Source organism: Nanorana parkeri, unplaced genomic scaffold, assembly GCF_000935625.1.
Source record: "Nanorana parkeri isolate BGI_ZX_2015 unplaced genomic scaffold, ASM93562v1 scaffold1622, whole genome shotgun sequence".
Lineage (NCBI taxonomy): Eukaryota > Metazoa > Chordata > Amphibia > Anura > Dicroglossidae > Nanorana > Nanorana parkeri.
The window spans coordinates 92,288-104,312 of NW_017307890.1; the positions used below are offsets into that span (position 1 = coordinate 92,288).

General features: G+C 51.0%; 1 protein-coding gene across 2 annotated transcripts in view; it reads left to right on the top strand.

Moving 5' to 3' along the window:
• PGM2L1 (phosphoglucomutase 2 like 1) overlaps positions 1-12,025 on the top strand; it is a 49,419-nt gene that overhangs the window by 31,599 nt on the left and 5,795 nt on the right. For both annotated transcript variants that reach the window (XM_018570894.1, XM_018570895.1), the window contains exons 7-11: positions 429-618; positions 6,027-6,124; positions 8,349-8,526; positions 9,733-9,826; positions 11,067-11,196. In XM_018570894.1, coding sequence (XP_018426396.1) covers positions 429-618; positions 6,027-6,124; positions 8,349-8,526; positions 9,733-9,826; positions 11,067-11,196 — 690 coding nt within the window. The remainder of the gene's footprint in view (positions 1-428; positions 619-6,026; positions 6,125-8,348; positions 8,527-9,732; positions 9,827-11,066; positions 11,197-12,025) is intronic.

The following is a 12,025-nucleotide window of genomic DNA, read 5'->3' on the forward strand; positions in this document are numbered from 1 at the left end:
GGGGCGATCCCCCCCCCCCCCGTCTATGCTGCTTAGCGTGACTGAGGGATTCAAGCATTTTGTAGTAGTGTCTGGCCAATTTAAGGGCTCGTCCCCATCAGCTCCACCTGGACATACCCCTCAATAGCAAACATTCATACATAAGTGTTAGCAAGGGAGTCCATTTGTGACCATGTTTTGCGCCCTTCTAGGCATCTGGGAGGAGATTGTAGGATTGGGGGACGGCTGGCAGCATTGGGCTTTAACATTTTGCAATGCAAGAGCAGCATGCCTATGAATCGTGGGGCCCCATTGGGCTAATGTCAATGGAACACTCACCCACGTGACTTCTCTCTATAGAGGCCGCCAGTGTCCGTTGTGACAATAGGATTTGTTGGGCCTGATATTCATGTCTCCTTTATATGATCTCTGTCTCGTTTCTCTCGCAGGGAGCTGAACCAGAAGACCTCAATGAAGTTTGTCCACACCTCATTTCACGGAGTTGGTCACGACTACGTACAGTCAGCTTTCAAAGTGTTCGGCTTTAACCCCCCCATTCCCGTCGCCGAGCAGAAGGACCCCGACCCAAACTTTTCAACTGTGAAATGCCCGAATCCTGAGGAAGGAGAGTGTGTCCTGGTAAGCGGGCTCTCTGTGACTAGGTTACATTGGGGGTGATTGCTACAGCTCAGTCTTTTTTTTTTTTTTTTTTTAACCACCTGCTGTCCGGCCGTTGTAATTAAACGGCCAGACAGTGGCTTCTTGAATGCGGGTGGGCGTTTTTAAATGTCCCGCTAGGCGGCGGGCACGAGCGGGAATTCAGTCTGCACTGTAAACAGCTAGCGTCTGTAGAGACGTCCGATCGCTTGTAATAAGCATGCGGGTGTGCGGCCTCCGCCGCAGGCGCTGCTGGCGATCCCGAGCTCCGCTGTGCCCAGTGTGACAGCAGCACACTGAGCACAGCAGCTCTGCGGCCGGTGATCAGTACACGAGCTCCGTTTGATCTCCTCTCCTCTTCTGAATGCAGGCAGTGATGTGTATTACATCACTTCCTGCATTCAGTGTCACTCTCCGGTACAGAAACCGGAGAGAAGCTGGTGAAGCAGGTGTTTGCTTCATCAGCTTCTCTGCGGGTCCCTAGGTGACATTAGCGGTCTTAAAGACCCCTGATGTCTCCATAAAGAGGACCTGTCACTGAAAATTGGCTATCACAAAGGGGGCCCTATGTGATAGCAATAAAGTTAAGTGAAAAAAAAAATGTTTAAAAAAATTAGTTACTTTTAATTTTTTTATATATTTTTTTTGTAACATATAAAGGTAATAAAAAAAAGTAAACCATTTTTTTTAAGTCCCCCGCCCTCCACATAAACTTGCAAACATGCGTCCAGTGCGCCTTAGTGCGTAAACGACTTGCATCCATTACGCCACACATGTTACGTATGGCCGCGAACGTCGCAGTGAGAGCAATCATTGTAGGGCCATCAATCCCTGATAACACTAAACTGATGAGCGGTAAAAGCATTTAAAGCGTCGCCTATGGTTAATTTTGGGTATGGTCGTTTTGTGCGAGTTCGCGGATGCGCGCAATTTTAAAGCTTAACATGTTTGGTGTCTTATCTACCCGACGTGACCCCGTCTTTTATATTTTGCCAAAAATTTGGGTAATAAGAACTGTTTTATAACATAACGTAGGGAAAACAGTTTTTTCCAAATTTTCGGTACTTTTTTCATATAGTAAAAAATAAAACCCCCAGTGGTGATTAAATACCACCAAAAGAAATCTCTATCTGTCCCCAAAAAAATGGTATAAAATTAATTTCAGTACAGCGTTGCATGACGGAATAAACGTACCGCAGCACTGAATACTGTAAAATGGCCTGGACAGGAAGGGGGTGTAACACCCCGGGCAGCAAGTGGTTAAATAAATTCTTTGTCATTTTTATCCATTAAGCATGGAACAACACAGGTAAATGTAGTATAACATTACACAACAAAGACCACATAGGTAAGGGAAGGACATACAGTTCAACCTCGGTCAATGCAGTCACTTAAAGTGTGGCGATTCTCTGTACCCTTGAAGGACATGCCATACGTTAATTAGTGTTCATCACCTTGGTGTGGTGGGTAGAAGTATATATATACCGGCATCGTAAGTTCTGCCAGATGTGGCAGGTTGTACATTTCGGGTACCCCAGTTGTGTTCTCTGGGACGGGTCCGAGGGTATGGGGAGGGGAAAGCATACAAAAGGAGGGTAGGGGGTTTGGGACAGGCAGAAGTGAAGAGAGGAAGGAGCAGTCTAGGGGCGTGGGTGTAAGGTGGGCTTTACTCAAGAGGCCATGATGGCACAGTATTCGGCCGTTGTGAAATCGTCCCAGTAAAACCAGGTGTTCGCGAATTTGGCGGAGGTACCCCTGATGGAGCTGGTGAGGTCCTCCATGGTTCTGATGTCATTTATTTTGATAAACCAGAGTCGGATCGAGGGTAGGGCTTCCTGTCTCCACAGCAACGGTATACATGCATGTGCCGCATTTAGTAGCTGTACCAGCACTGACCTGGAGTACCCCTTCAGTGGAAAATGGTTATGGTGGAGGAGGAAGACTGCCGGATCTCCCGGGATTTGGTGGTCAGTAAATTTCTGGGATATCTGTCTCACCCGAGTCCAAAAAGACGTCAGTCTCGGGCGGGACCAGAATATATGAAGCATGTCTGCAGGAGAGGAGGCGCACCGCCAACATACATCCGGCACTTTGCCATATATCTGGTGAAGTCTGTGGGGAGTTCTGTACCAGCGAGTCAGGATTTTGTAGCCCGACTCCTGGTATTTGTTACAGATAGATGACTTCAGGGAGAGCCGTAGGAGCTTGGCCTGGTCGGTTTGTGAGAACTGGAGCCCCAATTCCCTCTCCCGTTGCCCAAGAAAGCGCAGCGGTGAGTCCAGGTCCGCCTCTACCACCAATTTGTAGCAGAAGGATAGTGTCTTGGCTATGGGTCCCGTGTCAGTGCAGGCGCGTTCGAAGTCGGAAAGGGTCGGGCACAGCGGGTGCAGGGAGCGAGGATAGAAAGTGGGAAAGCTGAAGCTGTCGCCAGAAACCGGGGTCTCCCACCTCCGTTTCAAGTACAAGGACTCGCAGGGATTGCCATTGAGTGTCCTGGCGGAAATGCATCGGCCTAAACCACCCCAGGGCTGGAAGGCGGCGGAATAAGCCGCCCTCCAGACCCAGGAGGAACTCCGAGTTACCAATGACAGGGTACATAGGTGAGGGGGACAAATGTTTCTCCCTGAACGCCGTCTGTGCCATCCGCCAAGTAGGGCCCACCGTCGGCTGGGTTCTTAGTTGTTTGGGAAGAGTTCCCACACCATGGTAGAGCTGGTAGAGGGATTGAGGTCACTAACTGTTCCAGTGCCACCCACTTTTTGGTTTCTCCGTGCCGACACCAGTCCACGACGCAAGTCAAGTGGGACGCCATGTAATAAAGGTAGAGGTCGGGGAGGGCCAAGCCCCCTGCCAGCTTAGGTCGTCGAAGAACCAACAGTCTAAGCCTGTGGGTCTTACCTGCCCAGATGAAGGATGTGATTGCGGCTTGCAACGAGCGGAAATAGGATCGCGGGTTATGTATCGGAAGGGCCTGAAAGGGATAGAGGAAACGTGGAAGGATGTTTTGTTTAATAACATTACATCGTCCAGTCCACGAAAACGTATTCCTGGCCCACCCCTCTAGGTCCGACTTAACCTTCAGAAGCCAGGGCGGGAAGTTAGGACTATACAGTTGTGTAAGGTCTTGAGGGAGCCTCACGCCCAGGTACTTGAGGGAGGTGGGGGACCATTGGTAGGGAAAGTTTCACTAGATACGCGGTAACATCTGTATGGGTACTGTCAAATTTAGGGCTTCCGATTTTTAGGTGTTGATATGGAAATTGGAGAGTTCGCCGTATTGGCGCAAGGCCGATGCCAGGTTGGGTAGCGTCGTGTCAGGGGAGGAAATGAAAAATAATAGGTCATCTGCGTAAGCAGCTATTTTATGTTGATGGGGGCCCACGGTGATGCCCCAGATGTCTGGATGGGCCCGAATGGACCGAAGCAGCTGTTCAAGCGTCAAGGTGAAAATGAGGGGGGAGAGTGGGCAACCCTGTCTGGTGCCGTTACCTATAGTGAAGGGGTCGGATAGGTTACCGTTGACACTTACTCTGGCCGTGGGTGCAGAGTATAGAGCGAGTGTCCATGAGACCAAGCCCGATGTGCTCTAGGGTGAGGCGAAGGAAGGACCAGTCGACCCTGTCGAAGGCCTTCTCCGCGCCAGTCGACAAAAGGAGACTAGGGGAGGACTTCGACCGGGCCGAGTGGATGATATTAAGGGCGCGAATAGCCGTATGGCGTGAACCTTGCCAAAAAGCTTGATGTCCACGTTTAGGAGCGAAATAGGGCGGTAACTGGGGCAAACCGTGGGATCCTTATTCGGTTTAGGGATCACTGTTATGTGGGCTGACAGGGGGTCCCTGGGAAGGGTGTGTAGCTCTCGGATCGAGTTCCAGACCGCAAGCATACGTCCATGGAGCGAAGTGGGAAACTTTTTTGTACTATGTGAGAGTGAACCCATAAGGGCCCGGGGCCTTGCCCCTGTTGGTTTGCTTGATGGCTGCCTCCAGCTCCTCCATGGACGATCGTACCTCAGGGGGCATGCATGGCATAGTCGACTCCTCTAGGTAGGTACAAATGCGCCGTTGTCGTGCGGTCGTGGCAGATGTATTCTGAGGGCATGGGAGGTTATAGAGGGTGGCATAGTAATCGTGGAAAGCGGCGGCCGATAGGTGGCAAGGGTGTCCTGAGGGGGATTTAATCACCGGGATAAATGTTAGTGCGCGCTGCTGGCGCAGTGCTTGGGCAAGGGAGCGGCTGAACTGATTCCCATATTCGTAGAAGTGCCTACGGCACCTGGTGAGGCTGGCTTTGGCCCTGTCCATTCCCAGCCAATCAGCATTGAGCCGGCCAAACAGAATGGAGTCGGCTTCCCGGGTAATCAAGAAGCCGGGCGGTGGGTAATGACACCGCCTGGATCCCTGATTGCCTAGGAAGCCGGCTCTATGCTACCGGAAGTACCGGTGAGTACCGAAATATAAATATCGGTACTTGTACTCGATACCGGAAAACCGTTATCGGTGCATCCCTAATCCAAGCACTGCTTCCATTTATATGTTGACTTGAATCATCACTAAATACCTGCTGATCCTGCCAGTCCCTATGCCTTCCTGTAGGTCTCTGACCACACTAAGCATGGAAGAAGATCTGCGTTGGGATGGTCAGTTTTTATTCCTTTAACTTCTACTTGGATCTACAGGACACCGTACCATTGCACCTACATGCCTCCTAGCTCCATAGTCAGCCTGCCTGACACCTGCCTTGGTTGTAGGTAAAGCATTGCACTATAGTATGGGGGATGTGAATGTAGCCTTACACTTGGCTTCCAATGGTTCCTCAGGCTGGGTTCACACCTGGGCGTTTTTCAGCGCTGATCGAAGCGCTGAAAAACGCTCAAGCAGTGAAAACCTATTAACTCCTATGGGCATGGTTCCCACCTGGGCGTATTTCAGCGTGTTGTGACGCGCTGAGAAACGCCCTACGCCCGAAAAAGTACAGTAGCTTCTTTGGGCGGATTTCAGCGCCCAAAGAAGCTCCTGTACTATTTTTCGGGCTTAGGGTGTTTTTTCAGCACGTATCCATTGGTATTCCCGAGTGTGGCCTTGTCCGCGATCCCGCTGTGTCCTCCATCCGCTGTCGTCTTCCTGGGTTCCGTCCCTTGCGAGCGTCTGCGTCGCAGGGTCGGGCGGAACCGGCGGGAAGTTAAAAAAGTTAAAAGGATAGAGAAAAAGAGGAAAAAAAAAAAAATCATACCGCCAAGTGTCGAAATCGCGTTTCAATCGCGCTAAAAACGCACCTATTTGGAACGCCCAGGTGTGAACCCAGCCTCAGGGGTTGACTTGGAAAGAGAATAAAGACATGTAAGCTGATTCTGGAAGTATGGCGGTAACAGGTTTTCCCTTGTCCCCTAGGACCTGTCTCTCAGGCTGGCGGAGAGGGAGGGGGCCCGGGTGGTGCTGGCTACGGACCCCGATGCCGATAGGTTGGCTGTAGCTGAACTACAAGACTCGTAAGTGCTTTGTAATTTCTCTTCCTACTTTTCACGAATCACATATTGTACAGACAGCGATCCTCCTTTATAGACGACGGGGCAGAGGAAACCTTTTAAACCTAGTTATGAATCAGATTTAGATGTCTTACTTCATGCACACTGAATACAGTGTGCATGCACGACGCTGGCTTCTCATGATGGGTTTTCTAAAGAGAGCCTAAAACAATGGCTGCTTGCTTTAAGATTGCTTCTCTCTAATTGAAACGGCATAGGACTCTCTGAACAGGTCAGTGGTGTGTAAATTTCAGCTTGAGCTCGAGCCTTTTTCTCGGTGAAGCAGCTAAGGATAGCCTGGGGGAAACATGAAAAGGATCCCAAAGCTGCATCAGCTGGCTGGAATTGTTCACCTGCAGTTTAAATCTGCCAAATACATTCAAAATGCATGAAAAAGGTGGACAGAGTCTTCCAGTTCATTTTCTTTAGAAAGCAGCCACAGCCTGATAGAAAAGCCTGTCCCCTGCCCACAAGCTGCAGAGGAGGACCCTTGGTCTCTGTGTGGAAGCAGCGGTCTCTCTGCAGAGGTTTGACACGTCTCCTGCTGAGTCTGACCTATAGCTCTGCAATCAGCAAAGTGTGCGGGACCTCTTCACAGAGACCACTGCTTCCACGTAGCGAGCCCTGAGGCTTTAGTTCAAGCCTTAGGTCTCAGATCAGCATTTCTCAAGCCAGGTGACCATAACACCCCAGCACCGTGCAGGCCGTCTGCCAGGGTCCTAGCAACCGGTGACATCATTGGTTGCTAGGACGCTGTCAGTCGGCCCTCAGTGTGCTTGGATGCTTTGGTGCACAGACCATAATAACTAATCAGGCCGTGTTCAAGGAAGTACATATCACCCGAGACGGGATTCAGGGGAAGGGCAGCCAAGCAAACTGTGTGTCCTGGCATCTGGGACCCGCACAGCTTGCTTGATTTGGGGGGACTTTAATGTGCAGCGGGGGGGGGTTCTAAAGCCAAGGGGGTTCCTGATGTAAAAGGGGGGGGGGCTCTTATGTGAAGGGGGAACTCTGATGTTAAGAGGGATCTCATCTTGCACTAATGTGCCTCAAGATTTTGCACACTTTTAAATAGGAATGCACCGATACTGGTATCTGTGCCGATACCGAGTATTTGGGCGAGTACTCGCACTTGCCCAAATGCTCCCGGTATCGGGAAGCCGAGCAGGAAGCCATTACACACCGCCTGGCTTCCTGATTAGCCGGGAAGCCAGTTCCATGCTCCCTTGTCACCAGGGAGCATGTACAGGTAATGACTTGGCCGGGAAGCCGGCTCCACGCTCCCTCGTCACTTGGGGACAGTTTCCCGAAATCTGGGCGGCATGTAATGACTCGCTGCCCGGCTTCCTGATTGGTTGGGAAAGTGGGCAATCAAGAAGCTGAGCCGGCGAGTTATTACACGCCCCCCCCAGCTTCCTAATCGGCCAGAAAGCCAGCTCCATGCTTCCTTGTCACCTGCTGACGAGGCGGCATGGAGCCGGCTAATCAGGAAGCCAGGTGGGGAGTCATTACACGCCGCCCATATTCCGGGAAACTGTCCCCAAGTGACGAGGCGGCATGGAGCCGGCTAATCAGGAAGCCAGGTGGGGAGTCATTACACGCCGCCCATATTCCGGGAAACTGTCCCCAAGTGACGAGGCGGCATGGAGCCGGCTAATCAGGAAGCAGGGCGGCGAGTCATTACACGCCGCCCATATTCCGGGAAACTGTCCCCAAGTGACGAGGCGGCATGGAGCCGGCTAATCAGGAAGCAGGGCGGCGAGTCATTACACGCCGCCTGGTTTCTTTAATGGGACTTCCGGTATCGGTATTCGGTGTTGGTGAGTACTGAAAAGAAAATATCGGTACTCCTATTCCATACCGAAAAACTGTTATCGGTGCATCCCCAGTATTGAAGGATGCCGTGAAGGTGTCTAGGGGGAGAGGTGGAGGCCGCCCCTTGCTGTCTTTTTAAAGCCAAACTCCAGCTCAGTTTCGGATGGACTGTGATTGGTGCCGGCGACCTTGTTGGAGAGATTTCAGGTCACTTCTGGTCCCTCTGACTTCAGGACAAGACATGGGGGAAGCGGCCGTCCTCAGGGCAGACACATACGGTAATAAGTAGTGAAGGATGAGGATGATGATGACCATATAAAGCACCAGAGGTCCTATCATTGCGTCCCCCATGGGTTCCCTTCTTGTCTTGCAGAGGCCGGTGGAAGGTGTTCACAGGGAACGAGCTGGCGGCTCTCCTCGGCTGGTGGATGTTCTTCTGCTGGCAGAGATCGGAGGGGACATGCGAGCCCAGGGACGTGCATATGTTGGCCACCACCGTCTCTTCCAAAATCCTGCAAGCCATCGCCACACGTGAGGGCCTACACTACGAGGTGAGAGGAGGGGGGATACTTCGAGAGCCTGTGCGGGGACCATTCCTGGAATAGTAAGTTTGAAGTCGTATTACAAGCGGAGAAATAAAAACTGCAAATCGCCATTTCAGATACTTTCCTGTGATTTCACCTGGAGTTTGTCAGACTTTGACCCCACACTGGTATATAACGGGGCTGCGTGAGCCTCCTTGTGTATAGCCGAGGATAGGGGGGATGGGCGGAGCGCTCATTGCAAGAAGTCCTGATATGCTCAAAAATCGGGGAACATTAGCAGTTGGACAAAGTGTTCTAACCGTCAGGTTGGTTTCTTCCCTGAGATCTGTCAGATGAATCTGCCATCAGCTGCCTATAGACATCATGGATGCTGATCAGCTGGCAATGGAGGCCGGGTCAGCTGTCAGTCCTTTCATGTCTATGGGCACCTGATGGACATTTCTTGTCATCCCTTAATCTGACCTCCGTCCTCCCCTTCAGTCTTGTATCTGACCTCCGTTCTTCCCATTAGTCTTGTATCTGACCTCCGTGCTACTCTTCAGTCTTGTATCTGACCTCCGTCCTCCCCTTCAGTCTTCTATCTGACCTCCGTCCTCCGCTTCAGTCTTGTATCTGACCTCCATCCTTCCCCTCAGTCTTCTATCTGACCTCCGTCCTTCCCTTCAGTCTTCTATCTGACCTCCGTCCTTCCCTTCAATCTTCTATCTGACCTCCGGCCTTCCCTTCAGTCTTGTATCTGACCTCCGTCCTTCCCTTCAGTCTCCTATCTGACCTCCGGCCTTCCCTTCAGTCTTGTATCTGACCTCCGTCCTTCCCTTCAGTCTTCTATCTGACCTCCAGCCTTCCCTTCAGTCTTGTATCTGACGCCAACTCCTCCAAACTAACATCTGTTTATCAAGGCATTTTAATATTTGCATAACTCCTCCCAAGAGCCCGCCCACTGCTTGCATCAGGCTGAGGGCTCTTTAGACGAGTACTGAGGCAGGGTGCTGCGATGGTTTCAGGAAGCTATATACAGCCCCGATCTGCCTGCATTGCACAGAGAAGCACATAGACCCGGTGATGACATCACTGAGACTAAAATAAGGTTTGTAATGAAAATGTAAAGGTCTTGTTGGAAAATGTCATTAGCATGTTGATGAGGGGGAGGGGGAGGGAGGAACCAAAGAAGGTAAATAGCAGCAGATTAAACGTCAGGGTTTTCTTTTCCAGGATACTCTGCCCGGGTTTAAATGGATCGGAAACCGAGTGAAGGATCTCTTGGATAAAGGGAAAACCGTCCTGTTTGCTTTTGAGGAATCGATAGGTGAGTCGTCATTCCTTGCGAGTAGGGATGCACCGATACCGATACTAGTATTGGTGCCGATACAGAGTATTTGAGGTAGTACTCGTACTCGCCCAAATGCTCCGATCCCGTTCCCGAAGCTGGAACTTCCAGTCAGAGGGAGATTTCCTCTGACCAGCAGTGCCGTGAGGGAACATGGAGTCGGGTAGCCGGCTCCATGCTGTTTGGCCGGCTCAATGCTGATTGGCCGGGAATCCGGCTTCCCAGCCAATCAGTTTCGAGCCGGGCAAACAAATCTGATAATATGGTGACACTACCCCCCCCACCCTGCAGACAAATCATTCCCCTCACATAGATCCTTAGCAGCATTCATTACCGTACCAGTCCCTCGGACAGCTGGGCATGCGCCACTCTCCCCGGATCTGCCCACGTCTCCTGTATGCACATCGCCCGCGTGATCGTGCGCATGCACAGGATTTCTGATTGAGAGCCTTAAGCAGTCTGCGCATTCGCAGTAGCAGGCTGAGGGCCGATCACGCGGGCGCTGTACACACAGGAGTTGTGGGCAGATCCTGGAGAGCCCGGAGAGCGGTGTCTGCCCAGCTGGCCGAGGGACTGGTATGGTAATGACGGCTGCTGAGGATCTATGTGAGGGGAATGAGGTGCCTGCAGGGTGGGGGTCGTGTCACCATATTGACCGGCCTCGATGCCGATTGGCTGGGAAGCCGGCTTCCCGGCCAAACAGAATGGAGTCGGCTTTCTGGGCAATCAAGAAGCCGGGCGGTGGGTAGTGACATGCTGCCTGGCTTCCTGATTGCCCGGGAAGCAGGCTCTATGCTACCGGAAGTACTGGTATCGGTTTATCCCTACTTGCAACCTTATAATCTCACATTCTGTCCTCCATATAGTGTGTGTGTGTGGTGTGTGTGTGTGGTGTGTGTGGTGTGTGTGTCTACAAATCCCATGATGCCTTTGTCTCCAGGAGTCCTGCCTGTAGTTGTAATCTTGCAATGTCTCATGGGATTTGTAGTTCCACAACAGCTGGAGTGCCACAGTATGCCTACCCCTGGTTTTAGGATATGTCTGATTGAGAATTGTACTGGGCCATCTGCTCTTTTGTGGGAAAGGGTATTGGGCTGTACTGAGCCCTTACCTGCAGCATCATCTCTCTCCCTCCCCACAACCCCCCATCACCACATATCTCTCTGCTGACATAGAAATCATTGCTTTGGGTAATTTACCTCCCTTTTTTTTTCTCCAGGTTACATGTGTGGGACAGCCGTGCTGGACAAAGATGGAGTCAGCGCGGCGGCGGTGGTTGCAGAAATGGCCGCTTACCTAGACAGCATCAAAACTAATCTAAAACAACAACTCACCCAAATCTATGAGACGTGAGTGTGCACAATACATGGAATCATTGCATGGCCAGTGGTGACATCTAGTGGTCACAGAACCCCATTACAGCTCACCCAGATCTATGAGACGTGGGTGTGCACAATACATGGAATCATTGCATGGTCAGTGGTGACATTTAGTGGTCACAGAACCCCATTACAGCTCATCAGATCTATGAGACGTGAGTGTGTACAATACATGGAATCATTGCATGGTCAGTGGTGACATTTAGTGGTCACAGAACCCCATTACAGCTCATCCAGATCTATGAGACGTGAGTGTGCACAATACATGGAATCATTGCATGGTCAGTGGTGACACCTAGTGGTCACAGAACCCCATTACAGCTCATCAGATCTATGAGACGTGAGTGTGTACAATACATGGAATCATTGCATGGTCAGTGGTGACACCTAGTGGTCACAGAACCCCATTACAGCTCATCAGATCTATGAGACGTGAGTGTGTACAATACATGGAATCATTGCATGGTCAGTGGTGACATCTAGTGGTCACAGAACCTCATTACAGCTCATCCAGTGACACCTAGTGCTCACAGAACCCCATTACATTTTACCCAGAGAACCCCATTACATTTTACCCAGATCTAATGAGACGTGAGTGTGTACAATACATGGAATCATTGCATGGTCAATAGTGACATCTACTGGTCACAGAACCCCATTACAGCTCACCCAGATCTATGAGACGTGAGTGTGTTCAGTACAGTAAACTCCCAGTTATCCAGCACCCATGGGGATTGGTAGATGCTGGATAACTGTAGTAGTTTCTGTTTGCTTGAGAGTTACTATTAACTCTCAAGCA